Source organism: Heptranchias perlo, chromosome 9, assembly GCF_035084215.1.
Source record: "Heptranchias perlo isolate sHepPer1 chromosome 9, sHepPer1.hap1, whole genome shotgun sequence".
NCBI classification, from domain to species: domain Eukaryota; kingdom Metazoa; phylum Chordata; class Chondrichthyes; order Hexanchiformes; family Hexanchidae; genus Heptranchias; species Heptranchias perlo.
In genome coordinates, this window is record NC_090333.1 from 50550185 (window position 1) to 50571885 (window position 21701).

Below are 21701 nucleotides of genomic sequence, written 5' to 3' on the forward strand. Positions count from 1 at the left end.
GATTTAGCACACTGCACTTAGAGGTGGGGGTGTTTTTTAAGCTCCTGAGAAACTTACGTGACAGTTCAAAGATCATACTGTAGGATATCAGCACGATCGATAAGGATAGGTTGAGCAGGCAAATAAAGTATTAATTAGCTGATGCCAAATTTGAGGAAGGGAAGACTGAGGGATGTAAATAATTCTACAGTTTTGAGGTGCAGGAAAAGAACAACTATGATACAGTGAAATTAATCTTGATTTATTTTCAGTTTATTTGCTTCAAGTTTGATTTGAGAAGAGAATGGATAATTTAGATGCAAGCAGGTTATTTGTCTTGGACTGTGAGAACATAAATATGCAGTTAACAAGCCTTGAGCAGCACTTGAGATCAGAAGGATTTTTTTCTCCCAAAAAGTAATACACATGTAGAATCATAGAATGGTTACAGCACAGAAGGAGGTCATTCGGCCCATCGAGTCCTTGTCGGCTCTTTGTAAGAGCGATCCAGTTAGTCCCACTTCCCTGCTCTTTCCCCGTAGCCCTGCAATTTTTTCCCTTCAAGTATTTATCCAATTCCTTTTTGAAAGCCACGATTGAATCTGCATCCACCACCCGTTCAGGCAGCGTGTTCCAGATCATAACTACTCGCTGCGTAAAGAAGTTGTTCCTCATGTCGCCTTTGGTTCTTTTGCCAGTCACCTTAAATCTATGTCCTCTGATTCTCGACCCTTTTTTTTTATTCGTTCACGGGATGTGGGCGTCGCTGGCGAGGCCGGCATTTATTGCCCATCCCTAATTGCCCTTGAGAAGGTGGTGGTGAGTCGCCTTCTTGAACCGCTGCAGTCCGTGTGGTGACGGTTCTCCCACAGTGCTGTTAGGAAGGGAGTTCCAGGATTTTGACCCAGCGACAATGAAGGAACAGCGATATATTTCCAAGTTGGGATGGTGTGTGACTTGGAGGGGAACGTGCAGGTGGTGTTGTTCCCATGTACCTGCTGCCCTTGTCCTTCTAGGTGGTAGAGGTCACGGGTTCTGCCAATGGGAACAGTTTCTCTTTATTTACTTTATTTAAACCCTTCATGATTTTGAACACTTCTATCGAATCTCCTCTCATCCTTCTCTGCTCTAGGGAGAACAACCCAAGAAGAACTCCAGTCTATCCACGTAACTGAAGTTCCTCATCCCTGGTACCATTCTAGTAAATCCTTTCTGCACCCTCTCTAAGGCCTTCACATCCTTCCTAAAGTGCAGTGCCCAGAATTGGACACAATACTCCAGCTGTGTTTTATAAAGGTTCCTTGCTTTTGTACTCTATGCCTCTATTTATAAAGCCCAGGATCCCATACGCTTTTTTAACCGCTTTCTCAACCTGTCCTACCAGCTTCAAAGGTTTGTGTACATATACCCCCAGGTGTCTCTGTTCCTGCACCCCCTTTAGAATTGTACCATTTCATTTATATTGCCTCTCCTCGTTCTTCCTGCCAAATGTATCACTTCACACTTTTCTGCGTTATATTTCATCTGACATATGTCTGCCCATTCCACCAGCCTGTCTATATTCTGTTGAAGTCTATTACTATCCTCCTCACTGTTTACTACATTTCCAAGTTTTGTGTCATGAAATTGTGCCTCGTACACCCAAATCCAAGTCATTAACATATATCAAGAAGAGCAGTGGTCCTAGTACCGACCCCTGGGGAACCCCACTGTATACCTTCCTCCAGTCCGATAAACAACCGTTCACCACTACTCTCTGTTTCCTGTCACTTAGCCACTTTCATATCCATGCTGCCACTGCCCCTTTATTCCATGGGCTTCAGTTTTGTTGATAGGCCTATTATATGGCACTTGATCAAACGCCTTTTGAAAGTCCATATGCTCAACATCAACTGCATTGCCCTCTCTGTTACCTCCATCAAAAAACTCGATCAAGTTAGTTAAACACAATTTTCCTTTAACAAATCCATGTTGGCTTTCCTTTATTAATCTACACTTGTCCAAGTGACTATTAATTTTGTCCCGGATTATCGTTTCTAAAAGCTTCCCCACCACCGAGGTTAAACTGATGTAGATTAGACTCTCATCTAAAGCAATGTTGAATAATACCTTTGAAAAGAGTTGATTAAATATCTGGTTAAGAATTAAGAGTTATATGCATAATTAACACAGATGATTGAATTCTGTATGGAACATGATCAAGTTCCAAGGTTACTGGAGCTACGGAAGTGACCTTCAAACAAAGGCAACCACTATAGGATGCAAGGTTAGATAGGTATTCTGGAATGTTGCTTGATTTACCTTTGGGAAGAGGGAGAAAAGTTTGCAAAATCTTTTCTCAAAAGATCAGATGGGTTGGGGAGTCCATTATAGAACAGGAATTGTACATGGCGTGTGAAAGGAATGAGTTTGATGGGTCGAATGACTTTTTCTCATTACACATTGTATGTAATAATCAGAGTTATCAACACTGGTCACTTAATGTATTGTGTTGTGTTGTAACTTTTTAATCAAATTGACTTGTTTTAAGTTGTTTAGCAGCAGAAGTTGTAGAATATCAATGCCCCTGTCACCAAGGTCATGAGTTTTGGTCACAGGGCTCTTCCTTTAAATTAATTTGCCTCAGCTGGATGATATCTGTTGATTTGTAGCTTGTTTCTCAGGCAGAGTCTGATTTAATCCTTCACTGGACAAATGGAGTCTTCGACTGATTTGGTCTCCAAATAAATGTTTGTTTCAAGAACTGAAAATTGGTGAATTACTTCAAATTTATAAAATATGATCATTGGAGGAAGCTATTGGTCACATTCTTAATCAGTTCTACAGTGATTGGAACGAACGATTAGAAAAGTTATGCAGACAAGCATAAATGTGATTGACCCAAAGATGGATGCTTGGTTAATTTTGGGCAAAGCTGCATGATTCCCACCATGGTTTTGTGTGTTCCGGTCATTACCCTCCTTTGGGGAAATGGGCCAGGAAGAACCAGCATTGCTGGAATTATTTCTTACATTGGCTATTACAAAATATCATTGACTGTTGTCATGGAGAAATCTATGGCCAAGATCATTCTATCCTGATTTGAGGCAAGGAACCCAAAAAGGGATGAAAATGGGGATTTTAAAAAAACATTTGTTGTACTGAAAGGAAAAGATTTTAAAAACATAAAGGAAACTCGATTATTTTTTCTCCTCAGTATACTTCCTCTTTGCAGGAGGGCAGGGCAGATTTCTTCATTTGTTGTAAATCTACTTTCTGATCTGCCAGCAGAAGTACCTTGTAAGTAGAGTGAGACCAAGGTGGTCTGTCATGCCTTCCATGTAATGGCCCATCTAGCAGCCTGGTCCAGATCTGAGAGGGTAGTGGCGTGGCTGCGATTTCAACTCTGACTCAGAGGGCAATACCCTCCCCTCGGAGCTCCTTGACCACCCTGACTTGGAATAAACTGTTCAGTAAAACAGCGGTTGTTTCAGTGAAGTTGGAGATTTGGTAACTGCTGTTTTTTTTTTATTTTACAAGGGCCATTTTGGAAAGGTTGAACTCTGTCGCTATGACCCAGAGGGTGACAACACAGGGGAACTTGTTGCTGTCAAATCATTGAAACCAGATAGCAGTGAAGAACACAAAGCAGATCTCAAGAGAGAAGTTGAAATTCTGAAGACCCTCTACCATGAAAATATTGTGAAGTATAAAGGAATATGCACCGAGGAAGGTAATTCCCCATTTCTTAATATTTTTAGCATGTTTTCTACAATGGAGGATTGAAACAAAATGGATTCTGTAAAGAATAATCATGTGTTTTTGAATCAAATCTGGCTTGGGCTTCCCTGAATGCTCACTTGGTAAATGTAGTCCATGGTATGGTCATGAACCCTATAGACCAGGGAGATTCCAGGTTTGATCACCAGGCTGTATTCAGTTAGCTGATCTAATCTGGGAAAGCTGTAAGAGTTCTACAATTGGTGTCAATGATCTTGTGTTAAGGAGGTAGAAATATCAACCAGAATTCCTGAGTGCTATCCAGTGACGCAGGTGAGTGCAGGATTTAGCTCAGCTGCAATGCTCCTACATGGACATACAAAAAATAGCTACTTGGCTCAGGTAGTGGTGGACTGCTGATCTGTATCACAACAACAGTCACTGCTTTCAGGAAAGTGGGGAAGAATTTTTGTAATTTGTCCCTTGCTTTCTGACAATTTAAAGATCTATTGAAGTGTTTCTAGACTCTTTCATAGAATCATAGTATGATTCAGCACAGTGTGAGACCATTCGGCCCATTGTGTCTGTGCCGGCTCTTTGAAAGAGCTATCCAATTAGTCCCATTCCCCTGCTCTTTCCCCATAGTCTTGTAAATATTTTCCCTTCAAGTATTTATCCAATTTCTTTTGAAAGTTACTATTGAATCTGCTTCCACCACCCTTTCAGGCAGTGCGTTCCAGATCATTACAACTCGCTGCGTAAAAAAAATTTCTTCATGTCGCCTCTGGTTCTTTTGCCGATCGCCTTAAATCTGTGTCCTCTGGTTACTGACCCTTCTGCCATTGGAAACAGTTTCTCCTTACTTTATCAAAACCCTTCATGATTTTGAACACCTCTATCAAATCTCCTCTTAACCTACTCTGTTCTAAGGAGAACAACCCCAGCTTCTCCAGTCTCTCCACGTAACTGAAGTCCCTCATCCCTGGTACCATCCTTTGTAATTTTCTTCTGCATCCTCTAAGGCCTTGACATCCTTCCTAAAGTGTGGTGCCCAGAATTGAACACAGTACTCCAGCTGAGGCCTAACCAGTGTATAAGGAAGGGTTTAGCAGAACTTCCTTGCTTTTATACTCTATGCCTCTACTAATAAAGCCCAGGATCCCAAATGCATTTTTAACAGCCATCTCAACTTGCCCTGCCACCTTCAAAGCTTTGTGCACGTATACCCCCAGGTGTCTCTGTTCCTGCACCCTCTTTAAAATAAAACCATTTAGTTTATATTGCCTCTCCTCATTCTTCCTACCAAACTGTATCACAGCAACAACAACTTGCATTTATGTAGCGCCTTTAACGTTGTAAAATGTCCCAAGGTGCTTCACGGGAGTGTTATCCAACAAAATGTGACACCGAGCCACATAAGGAGATATTAGGACAGGTGACCAAAAGCTTGGTCAGAGGTAGGTTCCAACGAGCGTCTTAAAGGAGAAGAGGCTGAGAGGTTTAGGGAGGGAATTCCACAGCTTAGGGCCTAGGCAACTGAAGGCACGGCCGCCAGTGGTGGAGTGATTAAAATTGGGAATGCGCAAGAGGCCAGAATTGTAGGAGCGCAGAGATCTCGGAGGGTTGTAGGGCTGGAGGAGGTCACATAGGAGCAGGAGACGGCCATTTAGCCCCTCCAGCCTGTTCCACCATTCAATAAGATCATGGCTGATCTGTGACCTAACTCCATATACCCGCCGTAGTCCCATATTCCTTAGTACCTTTGGTTAACAAAAATCTATCAATCTCCGATTTAAAATTAACAATTGAGTTAGCATCAACTGCCGTTTGCAGAAGAGAGTTCCAAACTTCTGCCACCCTTTGCATGTAAAAGTGTTTCCTAACTTCACTCCTGAAAGTCCTGGCTCTAACTTTTAACTTTTAGGCTATGTCCCCTAGTCCTAGACTTCCCAACCAGCAGAAATAGTTTCTCTCTATCTACCCTATCAGTTCTCCTTAATATTGTGAAAACTTCGATCAAATCACCTCATAATCATCTAAATTCCAAGGAATACAACCCTAGTTTGTGTAATCTCATCTGATAATTTAACCCTTGGAGTCCAGGTATCATTCTAGTAAATCTACGCTGCACTCCCTCCAAGGCCAATACATCCTCCCTAAGGTGCGGTGCCCTGATCTGAACACAGTACTCCAGGTGTGATCTAACCAGGGCTTTGATTAGCTGTAGCATAACTTCTACCCCCATGTATTCAAGTCCTCACTTCACAGTTCTCTACATTAAATTTCATCTACCATGTGTCCGCCCATTTCACCAGTTTGACTATGTCCTCCTGAAGTCTGTAACTGTCCTTCTCGTTGTTTACCACATTTCCGAGTTTCGTGTCATCTGCAAATTTTGAAATTATGCCATATATATTAAAGCCCAAGGGATCAAAGGGACAGTGGCAGCATGGATACGAAATTGGCTAAGGGACAGAAAGCTGAGAGTAGTGGTGAATGGTTGTTTTTCAGACTGGAGGGACGTGTACAATGGTGCTCCTCTGGCACCATCCCCTAAGAAGGAAAGGAGATTGTGACCAGACCTCCGCAATTTCTGCCCTTACTTCCCTCAGTAACCTAGGATGCATCCCATCCAGACTGGGTGTCTTTTCTACTTTGAGTACTGCCAAACTTTTAAGTACCTCCTCATTAATATATATCAAAGAGCAATAGTCCTAATACCGACCCCTGGGGAACACCACTGTATACTTCCCTCCAGTCTGAAAAACAACCGATCACCTCTACTCTCAGCTTTCTGTCCTTTAGCCAATTTTGTATCCACACTGCCACTGTCTCTTTAATCCCATGGGCTTTAATTTTGCTAACAAGTCGATTACGTGGTACTTTGTCAAATGCCTTTAGAAAGTCCATATACACAACTTCAACCACTCTACCCTCATCAACCCTCTCCATTACTTCATCAAAGAACTCAATCAAGTTAGTCAAACACAATTTGCTTTTATCAAATCCGTGCTGATTTTCATTTAGTAGCCCATAATTTTCCAAGTGGCAATTAATTTTGTCCCAGATTATTGTCTCTAAAAGTTTTCCCACCACTGACGCTAGGCTGACTGGCCTGTAATTGCTGGGTTTATCCCTCCCCCCCTTTTTTGAACAGGAATGTAACATTTACAATCCTCCAGTCCTGCGGCACCATCCCCATATCTAAGGAGGATTGGAAGATTGTGGCCAGATCCTCCGGAACTTCCACCCTTACTTCCCTCAGTAACCTAGGATTCATCCCATCTGGACTGGATGTCTTTTTTACTTTGAATACTGCCAGTCTTTTAAATACCTCCTCTATCTATTTTTTATCCTATCCACTTTTGCTACTACCTCCCTCTTTTGCTGCTACATTGGCAGCATCCTCTCTCCAGTGAAGGCAGATGCAAAGTACTCAGTCATGCCCTCTGCCTCCACAAGAGGACCTCCTTTTTGGTCCCTAATCGGCCCCACCCTTCCTTTTACTATTTACATCAACAACAACTTGAATTTCTATTGTGCCTTTAACATAGTAAAACGTCCCAAGGTGCTTCACAGGACCATTATCAAATAAAATTTGACACCGAGCCACATAAGGAGATATTAGGACAGGTGACCAAAAGGTTGGTCAAAGAGGTAGGTTTTAAGGATGGTCTTAAAGGAGGAGAGAGAGGCGGAGAGGTTGACGGAGGGAACTCCAGAGCTTAGAGCCTAGGCAGCTGAAGGCACGGCCGCCAATGGTGGAGCGATTAAAATTGGAGGAGCGCAGAGCTGGAGGAAATTAGAGGTGGGGGGGCGGGAGGGCGAGGGGGCGAGGCTATGGAGAGATTTGAAAACAAGGAAGAGAATTTTAAAATTGAGGCGTTCCTGGACCGAGAGCCAATGTAGGTCAGTGAGCACAGGGGTGATGGGTGAATGGGACTTGTTATGAATTAGGGTACAGGCAGCAGCGTTTTGGATGAGCTCAAGTTTACGGAGGGTGGAAGATGGGAGGCATGGATGAGGGTTTTAGCAGCAGATGAGCTGAGGTGGGTCAGAGATGGGCGATGTTATGGAGGTGGAAGTACGCGGTCTTGGTGATGGAGAGGATATGTGGTTGGAAGCTCATTTCAGGGTCAAATAGGACGCCAAGGCCAAGCCCTTATATGGCTAAAAGATTTTTTTTAGATCGCCTCTGTACTTTCTGTATTCAGCTTAGTGTATTATGAACTTTTGTCATAAGTCTCCTTTTACTCTTTCATTTTAATCTCTATATTTTTAGTCATCCAGGAAGCTCTAGCTTTGGATGCCCTTCTTCTTCCCCTTATGGGAATGTATCTAGTCTGTACCTGAACTGTCTCCTCTTTGAAGGCCTCACGTTGTTCAATTACTGTTTTGCCTTCCAACTTTTGATTCCTATCCACCTGGGCAAGATCTCTTTTTATCTCACTGAAATTAGCTCTCCTCCAGTTAAGTATTTTTATGCTTGATTGTTCCTTGTCATTTTCCATAACTATTCTAAATCTGATTATATTATGATCACTATTCCCCAAATGCTCTCCCACTGAAACATGCTCCACTTACCCTACCTCATTCACGAGAACTAGATTCAACAATGTTTCCTTCTTGGTTAAGCTGGAAACACACTGATCAAGAAAGTTCTCTTGAATACATTTCAGGAATTCCTCCTCCTCTTTGCCCTTTACACTGTTGCTATCCCAGTCTATATTAAGATAATCAAAGTCCCCCATTATCACTTCTCTATAGTCTTGCATCATTCTGTAATTTGCCTGCAAATTTGCTCCTCTATCTCCTTCCCACTGTTTGATGGCCTGTAGTATACACCCAGTAGTGTAATAGCTCCTCTTTTGTTCCTTAATTCTAACCAAATAGATTCTGTCTTTTAACCCTCAACTACATCATCCCTTTCCAGTGCTATAATAGTTTCTTTGATCAATATTGACAACCCCCCCCCCACCTCCTTTTTTTCCATCCCTATCTTTCCTGACTTCCTTGTAGCCAGGAATATTAAGTACCCAATCCATCCCCTCTTTGAGCCAGGTTTCTGTTATTGCCTCTATATCACATAGAGGCTATATATATCACATTATATCACTTGTGCCTGCAGCTCACCAACCTTATTTACCACACTACGTGCATTTACACACATTCACTTCAAACCCATCTTAGACTGCCTCGCATTTGCTTCTTGTTTGATCCCTCCTATTTCTGAACTATTCTTTACTATTGTACTATTTGTCTCTCCCAGTTCTCTGTAAATCTTGTTTTTCCTCTCAAATGTTTATCCTGGTGCCCACCCGCCTGCCAAATTAGTTTAAACCCTCCCCCACAGCACTAGTTAACCTCCCCGCGAGGACACTGGTCCCAGCTCTGTTGAGGTGCAACCCATCCATCTTGAACAGATCTCTCCTGCCCCAGAACTGATCCCAATGCCCCAGGAATCTGAAGCCCTCCCTCCTGCACCATTTCTTCAGCCATGTGTTAGCCTATTTTATCCTACTATTCCTACACTCACTAGCGCACGGCACTGGGAGTAATCCAGAGATTACTACCTCTGAGGTCTTGCTTCTTAACTTCCTCCCTTGCACCTGAAACTCTGACTGCAGGACCTCGACCCTTTTCCTTCCTATGTCATTGCTTCCCACATGGACCACGACTTCTGGCTGTTCCCCTTCCCCTTTCAAAATGATCTGCACCCTCTCAGTGATGTTCTTTACCCTGGCACCAGGGAGGCAATACACCGTGCAGGACTCACATCAGCGGTTGCAGAATCAGGGCGAATCTTTAAACCATAGCTGTGAAAATCATTTAATTCTGTAAATTGCATTTGTCTCCAATGAATCACTGAAGATTTATTTTGTTTTGAAAAGCTGTATTTAACTTTTGTCCTCTTTGTCATTAATCTGGATTATATTACCTTTTCTTAAGCATATAAAATCTCCCTGAGCTGTGCACCGACTTACTGTGAGGGCAGGTGTCATGCTCCCAAGTGTCTGTCAGTGCTGCTCAGTAAATGTCCACTAGGAAGTGCACACCCTTCCCCAGTTTTTCTCCTCCTTTTTTGTGGTGAGGTATCTGGCTTCTGCTCAGTGCCTCCATACAGTGGCACAACTGAGAACAGGAACTCAGCGTTGTGAAGGTATTGAACCTTTTTTTTTATTCGTTCACGGGATGTGGGCGTCGCTGGCAAGGCCGGCATTTATTGCCCATCCCTAATTGCCCTCGAGAAGGTGGTGGTGAGCCGCCTTCTTGAACCGCTGCAGTCCGTGTGGTGACGGTTCTCCCACAGTGCTGTTAGGAAGGGAGTTCCAGGATTTTGACCCAGCGACAATGAAGGAACGGCGATATATTTCCAAGTCGGGATGGTGTGTGACTTGGAGGGGAACGTGCAGGTGGTGTTGTTCCCATGCGCCTGCTGCCCTTGTCCTTCTAGGTGGTAGAGGTCGCGGGTTTGGGAGGTGCTGTCGAAGAAGCCTTGGCGAGTTGCTGCAGCGCATCCTGTGGATGGTGCACACTGCAGCCACAGTGCGCCGGTGGTGAAGGGAGTGAATGTTTAGGGTGGTGGATGGGGTGCCAATCAAGCGGGCTGCTTTATCTTGGATGGTGTCGAGCTTCTTGAGTGTTGTTGGAGCTGCACTCATCCAGGCAAGTGGAGAGTATTCCATCACACTCCTGACTTGTGCCTTGGAAAGGCTTTGGGGAGTCAGGAGGTGAGTCACTCGCCGCAGAATACCCAGCCTCTGACCTGCTCTCGTAGCCACAGTATTTATATGGCTGGTCCAGTTAAGTTTCTGGTCAATGGTGACCCCCAGGATGTTGATGGTGGGGGATTCGGCGATGGTAATGCCGTTGAATGTCAAGGGGAGGTGGTTAGACTCTCTCTTGTTGGAGATGGTCATTGCCTGGCACTTATCTGGCGCGAATGTTACTTGCCACTTATGAGCCTAAGCCTGGATGTTGTCCAGGTCTTGCTGCACGCAGGCTCGGACTGCTTCATTATCTGAGGGGTTGCGAATGGAACTGAACACTGTGCAGTCATCAGCGAACATCCCCATTTCTGACCTTATGATGGAGGGAAGGTCATTGATGAAGCAGCTGAAGATGGTTGGGCCTAGGACACTGCCCTGAGGAACTCCTGCAGCAATGCCCTGGGGCTGAGATGATTGGCCTCCAACAACCACTACCATCTTCCTTTGTGCTAGGAATGACTCCAGCCACTGGAGAGTTTTCCCCCTGATTCCCATTGACTTCAATTTTACGAGGGCTCCTTGGTGCCACACTCGGTCAAATGCTGCCTTGATGTCAAGGGCAGTCACTCTCACCTCACCTCTGGAATTCAGCTCTTTTGTCCATGTTTGGACCAAGGCTGTAATGAGGTCTGGAGCCGAGTGGTCCTGGCGGAACCCAAACTGAGCATCGGTGAGCAGGTTATTGGTGAGTAAGTGCCGCTTGATAGCACTGTCGACGACACCTTCCATCACTTTGCTGATGATTGAGAGTAGACTGATGGGGCGGTAATTGGCCGGATTGGATTTGTCCTGCTTTTTGTGGACAGGACATACCTGGGCAATTTTCCACATTGTCGGGTGGATGCCAGTGTTGTAGCTGTACTGGAACAGCTTGGCTAGAGGCGCAGCTAGTTCTGGAGCACAAGTCTTCAGCACTACAGCCGGGATGTTGTCGGGGCTCATAGCCTTTTCTGTATCCAGTGCACTCAGCCGTTTCTTGATATCACGTGGAGTGAATCGAATTGGCCGAAGACTGGCTTCCGTGATGGTGGGGATATCGGGAGGAGGCTGAGATGGATTATCCACTCGGCACTTCTGGCTGAAGATGGTTGCAAACGCTTCAGCCTTGTCTTTTGCACTCACGTGCTGGACTCCGCCATCATTGAGAATGGGGATGTTTGCAGAGCCTCCTCCTCCCGTTAGTTGTTTAATTGTCCACCACCATTCACGACTGGATGTGGCAGGACTGCAGAGCTTTGATCTGATCCGTTGGTTGGTTGTCTATAGCATGTTGCTTCCGCTGTTTTGCATGCATGTAGTCCTGAGTTGTAGCTTCACCAGGTTGGCAAAGCTAACGTCCAATAATTGCATGTATTGGTACTCAAGTATCAGTTTTTATTGTTACTTATATAAACACACAGCAACAATGAGCGAATGAAACCAAGGGTGAAACAACAGTGGGGAGAATTTAAACACCCCGCTCGGTGGGAACAGAGTGGGGAGCAGTTACAATGTGTAACAGATTCAGCCGTGACGCCAAATGGTAATCAGTGTCTCATTTATTAATAGTCAAATCAAACATGTAAAAGTACCCAATGTTAAAAGACAGTAATAATAGAGATTAAAACAATATGACCTCGATTGATCTCTGGGCAGAGTTTGTAATTAAGTCGTCGGTGGCGTCATTTCATGTCTTCTGACAGCTGGGAAGGCTTCTCTGGATCCTCTGCACTGAGCTCAGGAGATGTTGGGTTTTTATGGCCCCCTGGCAGGATCCTCTCACCGTATACAGAGTTGTTATTCACAAGACCCTTATGGATTTGCAAGAACTCAAGATGGTCAGCTTGTTTACTCATGTAACTGGCTCACCATTGTCCTGTTCTTATCACTATCTTTAATGTGGAGATGCCGGTGATGGACTGGGGTTGACAATTGTAAACAATTTTACAACACCAAGTTATAGTCCAGCAATTTTATTTTAAATTCACAAGCTTTCGGAGGCTTCCTCCTTCCTCAGGTAAATGTTCATTGCTCCTCTTTCTATCACATAGCTGTCTTGTCTCACAATGAGGATGACAAGGTTCAGTCATTAGTCGAAAGTCAGTATTTTACAATTCAGCAAAATAAGCAGCACAGCCTGCAGAGCTTGATGGTTAATAGCATTAAGAAAATGATTTCACCATTTGTCCCAATTCCCAACAGTCTTACAAATTCCCCACCTTGAGAGTGGGAAAACCCTAAGAGTTTTGATCTCTCATCTATCTTTCAATAAGGCTGTCTGTTCTAAGTGATCCTGCCTCCATCTAACGTTCCTGATAGCCCGTTTAAGTACACATAATGCTTTTGCAGCCAAAATTTACAACCACTCGTAAGCTTTCTGTCTGGAGGGTAATGTTTACTTGCATTTTAGTAACATTGTGGGCCGGAACAGCACCAACACCAAGCCCCAATTTAGTAATTCTGGTTGGTGTAAAGCAAAATGTTAACAGGACATAGGGTGTTGCCTTATGTGTCGTGCTTTATTAGTTGTAACGCAATGTGCGAGAACCTTCACCACACGGACTGCAGCGGTTCAAGAAGGCGGCTCATCACCACCTTCTCAAGGGCAATTAGGGATGGACAATAAATGCCGGCCTCACCAGCGATGCCCAAATCCCATGAACGAATAAAAAATCAAACAGTATCCACTTTTCCTGGAGCAGTATGAAGTGTTTGGTGTAATCCAGAACCCTTCTTTTCCCCTTTACTGATAGCTTCGGTCTTCAGATAATTTACAAATTCCTTATGTATATCATCCTCCAACAAGCCCATCGATTCCACTTTAAATACTTCAATTGATTATTGATCAGCACATAGCAATGGTATTGCCATGACCACAGGAATCAGTTGTGAAATAATGTCACTCTGCTTGCAAAGCTTCTTGGCATATGACACTAATCCGAGTCTTCACACCTTACACCATCTGATTTCCAGATTTTGATTTGTTTGTCCAACATAAAATTTGGGATCCAATTATTTTCTATAACATTTAACCCCCTTTTGAATCTGAACATTGTAAAAACCCTCCATACAAAATTGCCTTTAAGATCAGTTGTTTCTTAGTCTTTTGTTATTCTGAATGATTGCCAATATCCCGGTCTCTCTGCCGGTCCTTTTATTAAAACCAGGGACTCTCCTTGTTCTGATATAACATCCCACGTCTGTCCATTCATTCCTTTAAGTAATCCCTCTAATTTCTCCTGCATTGTTTTATCATGCTCCCATTGTCTCTGTGAGTTCACCTAAATCTCTTCCCAATTGCGCTTAGTAAAACTGTGTACCATTTCTCTTAGCATGATAAAAATCTACATACATTCAATTACATAAATCAGAAGACAAAAGATACAGAAGGAAAAATTTCAGAGTAGAAATAATCTCTAACCGCAAATTATAAAAAGCTCCTTGTGTTTGCTCCACGGTTCATGGGTCCTTCATAAATGTGAGCATAGAATTTGCATCTTTTCCTGCACCTCCCATTTTGAAGTTTTAATTACATTAGTCTCAATTTTAGATCATGTCTCCACCGTCTGCACTCAGGCACGCATGCAGGGAAACATCCACATCAGCCCTCATATCTGTGCAGAAAAATAGAAAGTTAAAAGTTCTTACACCCCACCGTTCCTTAAATGTATCCTCACACGGAACCCTCACTTTGTCAATATTTTGTCATCCAAGGTGACAGTAGTACTGTTTCCTTTTCATAGGCTTTCTTAAAGAATGCCACATCCAGATCTACCTGCAGGTCTTGACCAGAGATAACGCAGACAAGAACCAGTGTGTCTCCACTAGTTACGTTGTAAATGATGCTCTGGACCTCCTCATTTTTAATATGCATAGATGCCTGCCACTTCTGACCCCAGCCTACAGCCACTGCTAGGCTTAGAAGTATCACACCGGACACCTGTGAAAACAGGACAACAATACCATCTGCGGTTCTGGGATCCCCTGATAAATTTAGTCAAGAGTACCTTTAAATGCCTTCACTGTGGAGACATTTATCTGTGCCCAACTTGCCATTGTCTAATTGCACTACTTAAACTAAGGAATTTGTTTTCTGTACAATCAAACACGGTCTTTCCCATGTGGGTTTGCAAAAAAAGGTTTCTTTTCATTTAAAAACCTAACACAGCATGTCAATGCAATTTGGCAGGCAGAAGTTAGGGCCAATGTTAATTACTTCTTGCTTGTGAAAATCTATGGCGGTGGGGGGAGAAGTTAGTCAGCACAATAGCAGTTCTCCAACTCGCAGTAACCAAAGTTTAAAAAGTGATTTTAAATCCATACCATGTGTCTTCAATTTAAATTGTAAAGCACAAAAGTTTCCCTCGGATCTCTCATATTCTGGGGGCACAATCTTAAACTGAAATGAACATACTCAACAACCATATTCACACTTTCATACACCTTAAAAATATTGATTCCCTTAATGGGTTATGAACTCAAATATTACATGATAATCCCAAATTGTGCACCTAGGGACTTATTCACATAATTTGCATTACTAACTGTCTGTAATGGCCATCCACAGAAAACCACTTTCATAATTTGTAGCTAGCTTCAATCACTCGAGTTCAAACCCAAAAACAGAAGGACTCACTATCTTAAAAACAACACACACACACAGAGCAAACAAACAACAAATGTAAGGCAGCTTGTGCTAAGAGAAAACACAATGATTGAAATGCTTATATTAAATGACCAGGACTACAAAGGGTGAATGCTGGTTCAGTTTTGTGAAAAAAGAGGAAATGGAGCCAGCTGCAGCCAGCATGCTGCCGAGTGCAACACGCCTAAAAAGACAGTACACGAAAAATTCAGTAGTTTGTAACAGTAGGAGAGACTAAATCTTCCGTTTTCACCTTTTCCTCCTGTTTTAAATCATCTATCCTTTATCTCTCATCTGAATTTTCAATCTCTGATGTTTCCTACTTAACTCAATTTTGTACCGATTTAAAATCTCGTGGGAAAAGACCTTTTATCTGGCTTGTATTGGCTCTCCTGTTTAAAAGTTTTCTCCTTTTTCTCCATTCGTGGAAGGAAGGGGTATAGTGACATAGAGTATGGATGAGAAGGTGGGTACTGGAGGCCCAGTCGACAGTTCCTCTACGACTGACACACCCCCTTCTGGTTTCAGATCCTGTAACACACTTTGGGTTTGCTTAAATGCATCTTTGACTTCTGCAACTTTCTTTTCTACTTCCTCATCTAAGCCTTCACAACCTACTTTATTTTCATCATCAGCTCTTTGTGTCATTGTGTTGTCTGGGGAGCGATAGTTCGTAGCCTCCTCTGCCAACCCTTCCCCGTCTATCTCGTCTCCCTCGTCTCCATCACCATCCACTTGGGTCATTGTACATTTACTATTTCCCTTAACTCTCAACTGTTCTTCGAGTCGTCGTATCTGTTACTGTCATTCACTGTGTCTTCCTTTTTTATCCTCTTGGATCATTGCATCCGGCATCCTTACAGTGGCCGGCAAATCATTATTCTGTTGCTTTAACCAAGAACACCTGATCTTGGTATCCTGATGTATGTCCTCAATTTCTCTTCTATATCTTCTTTGCTCAAGTACTTCTGACTGGTAATATGCTACATCACATTCCAGACTCTAGATTCCCCTATCACACAGGAATATTTTCTCTTTTTTCTCTTCCATTGATCTCTCGCCTCTTTCAGGGCAACTCCTTAAAACTTTTGACTTCTCTATTTCTCGTTTCTCATTACTCTCCCTCAACTGAGTACAACTTATTGCAGCGCCCATCAACCACACTGCTTTCCGCTGTTTATCTTTATAACCTCTTTTTTCTGTTAACTTCGACTACAAGTGAGAAATGGCATTACACTCGTGCATACTTCTGAATATTTCTCAAGTCTATCTCCCTCTTGTAATATTTTCTGACTGTAGTCCGTGTGGTCGCAGTTTTAGCCACCAATTGTGAACTTTCCAACATTGAAATATTTCAGATGTTCTTTCAATTTCTTTTTCATCTGACTGTTTCCTATTTTATTCTTTTAATTGTTTAATATGTTCTTCACTCTTAAGTGCACACAAGTTGCGAACTCTCAGCTTCATCCTTTTTATTTCGAACTTGAACCTCGACCCGTTCTACGGCCGCCTCATAAGCCTCATCCTTCTCTACAATTTTGGAGATCAATTCTAAAGGTTCCTTGCACCTCTTTAGTTTCTTTTTCAGTTTTTTTTCTAACATTTTGTGGACACTTACCATGATCACTTATACTAAACCTCACTTCCAGAATTTGAACAATTTGTGTATTTTGTGAACAAATGGAGTCTGTCAACTTCTAAACATTTATTTTAGATGTTTGATTTTATGTCAACAAGAAACATTGATTGGTCACGTCCTGCCTCGGTTGTCAATTTGTAAAAGATTCAGACGTGATGCCAAATGGTAATCAATGTCTCATTTATTAATAGTCAAATCAAACATGTAAAAGTACCCAACATTAAAAGACAGTAATAATAGAGATTAAAACAATATTACTCTGTTTGATCTCTGGGCAGAGTTCATAATTAAGTTGGCAGCGTGGTCGTTTCAAGTTTCCTGACAGCTCGGAAGGCTTCTCTAGATCCTCTGCATTGAACTCACGAGATGGTGGGTTTTTATGGCCCCCCTGGCAGGATCCTCTCTCCATATATGGAGTTGTTATTCACAAGACCCTTATGGATTTACAAGGGTTGTTTTTCACAGAACTCAAGATAGTCAGCTTGTTTACTCATTGAGCTGACTCACCATTGTCCTGTTCTTATTGCTATTTTTGGATCATTGTTCCTCTTTCCATCACATAGAATGATAGAATGGTTGCAGCACAAAAGGAGGCCATTTGGCCCATCAAGACTATGTGCTGGCTTGTTGTAAGAGCAATCGAGTTAGTCCTATTCCCCTGCTCTTTCCCCGTAGCCCTGCAACTCTTTTCCTTCAAGTATTTATCCAATTCCTTTTTAAAAGCCATGATTGAATCTGCTTCCACCACCTTTCAGGCAGCGCATTCCAGATCATAACTACTCTCTGCGTAAAAAAGTTTTTCCTCATATCGCCTTTGGTTCTTTGGCCAATCACCTTAAATCTGTGTCCTCTGGTTCTCAACCCTTCCACCAATGGGATCAGTTTTTCTTTATTTACTTTATGTAAATAACTTCATGATTTTGAACACTTCTATCAAATCTCCTCTCATCCTTCTCTGCTCTAAGAACAACCCCAGCTTCTCCAGTCTATCCATGTAACAGAAGTGCAGTGCCCAGAATTGGACACAATACACCAGCTGTGGCCGAAGCAGTGTTTTATAAAGGTTCAATATAATTTCTTTGCTTTTTTACTCTATGCCTCTATTTATAAAGCCCAGGATCACATATGCTTTTTTAACCGCTTTCTCAACCTGTCTTGCCGCCGTCAAAGATTTGTGCACATATACCCCCCGACCTCTCTGTTCCTGCACCCCCTTTTAGAATTGTACCCTTCAGCTTATATTGCCTCTCCTCATTCTTCCTGCCAAAATGTATCACTTTGCATCTCTGTGTGTTAAATTTCATCTGCCATGTGTCTGTCCATTCCAGCAGCCTGTCTATGTCCTCTTGAAGTCTATTACTATCCACCTCACTGTTTACTACACTTCCAAGTTTTGTGTCATCTGCAAGTTTTGAAATTGTGCCCTGTACACCCAAGTCCAATTCATTAATATATATCAAAAAAAGCAGTGGTCCTAGTACCGACCCCTGGGGAACACCACTGTATACCTTCCTCCAGTCCAGAAAACAACCGTTCACTATTACTCTTTGTTTTCTGTCACTTAGCCAATTTCGTATCCATGCTGCCACTACCCCTTTTAGTCCATGGGCTTCAATTTTGCTGACAAGGCTATTATGTGGCACTTTATCAAATGCCATTTGAAAGTCCATATACACATCAACCACATTGCCCTCATCAACCCTCTCTTACCGCATCAAAAAACTCAATCAAGTTAGTTAAACACGATTTGCTTTTAACAAATCAGTGCTGGCCTTCCTTTTATTAATTGACACTCATCCAAGTGACTATTAATTTTGTCCCAGATTATCATTTCTAAAAGCTTCCCCACCACCAAGGTTAAATTGACTGGCCTGTAGTTGCCGGGTTTATCCTTACACCTTCTTTTGAACAAGTGTGTAACATTTGCAATATCCCCATGTCTAAGGAGGATTGGAAGATTATGGCTAGCACCTCTGCAATTTTCACCCTTACTTCCCTCAGCAACTTAGGATGCATCCCATCCAGACCGGGGGACTTAACTACGTTAAGTACAGCCAGCCTTTCTAGGATCTCCTCTCTATCAATTTTTCGCCCATCCAGTATCTCAATTACCACCTCTTTTACTGTCTTCTTCTTTGGTAAAAATGCAAAGTACTCATGTAGTACCTCAGCCATACCCTCTGCCTCCATGCATAGATCTCCTTTTTGGTCCCAAATCGATCCCACCCCTCCTCTGTCTGCCTGTCTTGTAGCTGACAAAGCTGTCTTGTCTCACAATGAGGGTGACAAGGTTCACTCATTCGTCAAAGGTCCGTATTTTACAATTCAGCAAAATAAGCAGCAGAGCCTGCCGTGCATGATAGTTAATAGCATTAAGAAAATGATGTCAATTTGTCCCTATTCCCAATATTACAAATGAAGTGGCTTCATTTCCTGCTCCGTTTCCGCCAATTTCAGATTTTAACGCTGTTGGTTTGGTGGCGGATGAGGCCCTGCTGGACTCAGGTGGGTGGCGCGTGAATTGTTGCAAATTGGGGAATCTCGATGTCAATGGGACCCCGATCGTGTTTTAACGCAGGCCTGAGCGGGGAAGTTGCGCGACTTTACAGCCAGGTAAAACCAGGTTGGCAGCTGTAAGGAGGATGAAGTGGCCCTCCAAGGCTAGTTAAAAACTTTCCTTTGTAGGGCCATGGAGAGCAGGTGTGCTGCTCCAGGCCCCACCAAGGAAAGTCACGGCCTTCCCGCCCTGGATTCTCCCTTCTACCCTCCCGGGAGTCCCTCCTGAAACCTGCTCCCCGCAACTTATCTTTGTGCCCGTTGCCCAAACTTCTGCTCCTGCCTGCTAGCCAGCTGCTGCTTTCTGCCCATTTCAGGTGACTGGCAGCATGCAGATGAGGTTCATGAGTTAAAATACGCCAGATCTCAAACTTAGGATTGCGAGTGCCCTCCTCCCACCCGCCCAAAACCTGCTGGCAATTAAAAAGTACTGTGTGATTGTTTCCTAATGAAACAGTGTCCGTAATTGTGTTTCTGTTTGTAACCAGCTGTTTAATTCAGAATGATCAAAAAACTAGCAAGCCTCAAACAAGACTAGAAATTAGAAGAAATTTGTTTTGCCGGAGTTATGGATCCCAACAAAAGCAGTTAATACTGTCTCAATTAACTTACAACCTTGAACTCTCCGGATAGTCATTGTCTGGAGGCCATATGCAGCAGGAAGGTTTCTCATTTTATGCCTGGTTTGTGGGGATTTAGCTGGTGCCAGCAGGGGGAGGTGCTAACTATAGTATAGTTAGCCCCAGTGCCCCATGTGACAAAGGAAAAATTGGCAGGGATGCCTGCTCCCAACTCCCACAGTCACCAGTTAGAAAGTATGCTTCTGTGGCTGCGTGATGAGGACCGTATTTGGCTCAGCTGTAATTAATATTCTCACAGCCAAATAGCCAGCTGACACTTACTGTTAAAGCTCAAACATGAATAATGGCCACTTCATCAAGGTATTAGATGCCATGGAATTGTACACTCCCATAAGAGATTTAGCACCTTAAGGAGAGGAAGTAATTTTGAAAAGAAACCCTAACCCTAGTGTTACAAGATTCGCTTAATATCCTTACATTTCATTTGATTACCTTTTAAGCTGGAACTGTGGAAATATGCCAAGGAAGACCACAAGAATGTATAATGTTGGTTGTAAAATCTTTCCTTGATTTACTTTGGTGGAATAGGGAGGAATTTAGCAGAAGTTTTCAACAGGAGGTGAAATGGGTTGAATCGTTGATGGAAGGGATTGCACATGATCTGTGGAGGATACAGGTTTAATGGACCAAATTGCCTTTTCTCATTCGTGTTTTCTTATATATTTTTATACAATTTTTAACTAAATTTTCCTCTATTTGGTCTGTTTCCAGGAGGACGGGGGATGAAACTGATCATGGAATATCTTCCTGCTGGAAGCCTTAAAGAATATCTTCCTCGTTATAAACAGAAAGTGACTTTAAAAAGCCAAATTCAATACGCACTGCAAATTTGTAAGGTAGGTGAGCTTCATGTCATAAGTTGTACATCAGTAACAATAACAATTTCAGCTTCATATAAAAACACAGATTATGTTGACTGTACTATTAGTAATTTCTATTGATTTTGACCAGAGAAAATTAGTATTTCATATTCTTTCTATTTTCTAATGCCTGCTATAATTGCTTTTAAAATTCACAATTTTTTTCAAGTACTTATGACCCCACAGTTGGAACAAAAAAATGACAGTTGTCCCAATCCTTTCCTTATCCACTAACCACACAATTACACTCTCCAACAGGTACTATTGGAGAGCAATCGGGAATACAAACCCAGGCTGATTTTTCTGTTTCCCCCTCTACAAAGATAAGCACAAATCTTGTTCCATCAATGCTCCGGCTAAGATCAGCTAATTCAGTACATACCAGGGATCAAAACTGGCACCTTCCTCGTGCCCCTCCAGCTGAGTGCCACACTATGCAGTGGAATTATCTACTGAATCACCTTGGAGGAGAGAGCTGACACATTGAGGATGTTTAATAAATAATGTTGTTGACCAAGAATCACATTGGAAAATTGCTTTAAAGTATCCATTGTTTCTATTTGGTGCAGATATCCTCTTTGTGCTGCCTTTTCATTGACAGTTACAGATTGTCACCAGTCCGCAGTCACAATCTCTGTTGTTTTCAGTCGTTCCACTCCAGGATGCACAAGGCATATCACTCAGCAAAAAAGCAGAGACATAGAATCAATCTGGCAGGCCTTCTTTTAGGTAATGAAATAAGAAAAGCATCAGTCAAGATTTTCATAAGTATAGATTTTTTAAAAACTGTTACAGGGAGATATGAGCCAGAGGCCATGCAATTCAGTCGATGGAGGGGATAAAAAAAATTAGGAAGATCCACCCGCATCCCTTAAAGTGTGACCAATTGAAAGTAGCATTGGTGAGGTCTGCCAAAATGTCATTTGGCTGCCA

General features: G+C 42.7%; 1 protein-coding gene across 3 annotated transcripts in view; it reads left to right on the forward strand.

Moving 5' to 3' along the window:
• Positions 1–21701, forward strand: part of jak1 (Janus kinase 1) — a 168807-nt gene that overhangs the window by 142294 nt on the left and 4812 nt on the right. For all 3 annotated transcript variants that reach the window (XM_067990391.1, XM_067990390.1, XM_067990388.1), the window contains 2 exons: positions 3499–3691; positions 20620–20744. In XM_067990391.1, coding sequence (XP_067846492.1) covers positions 3499–3691; positions 20620–20744 — 318 coding nt within the window. The remainder of the gene's footprint in view (positions 1–3498; positions 3692–20619; positions 20745–21701) is intronic.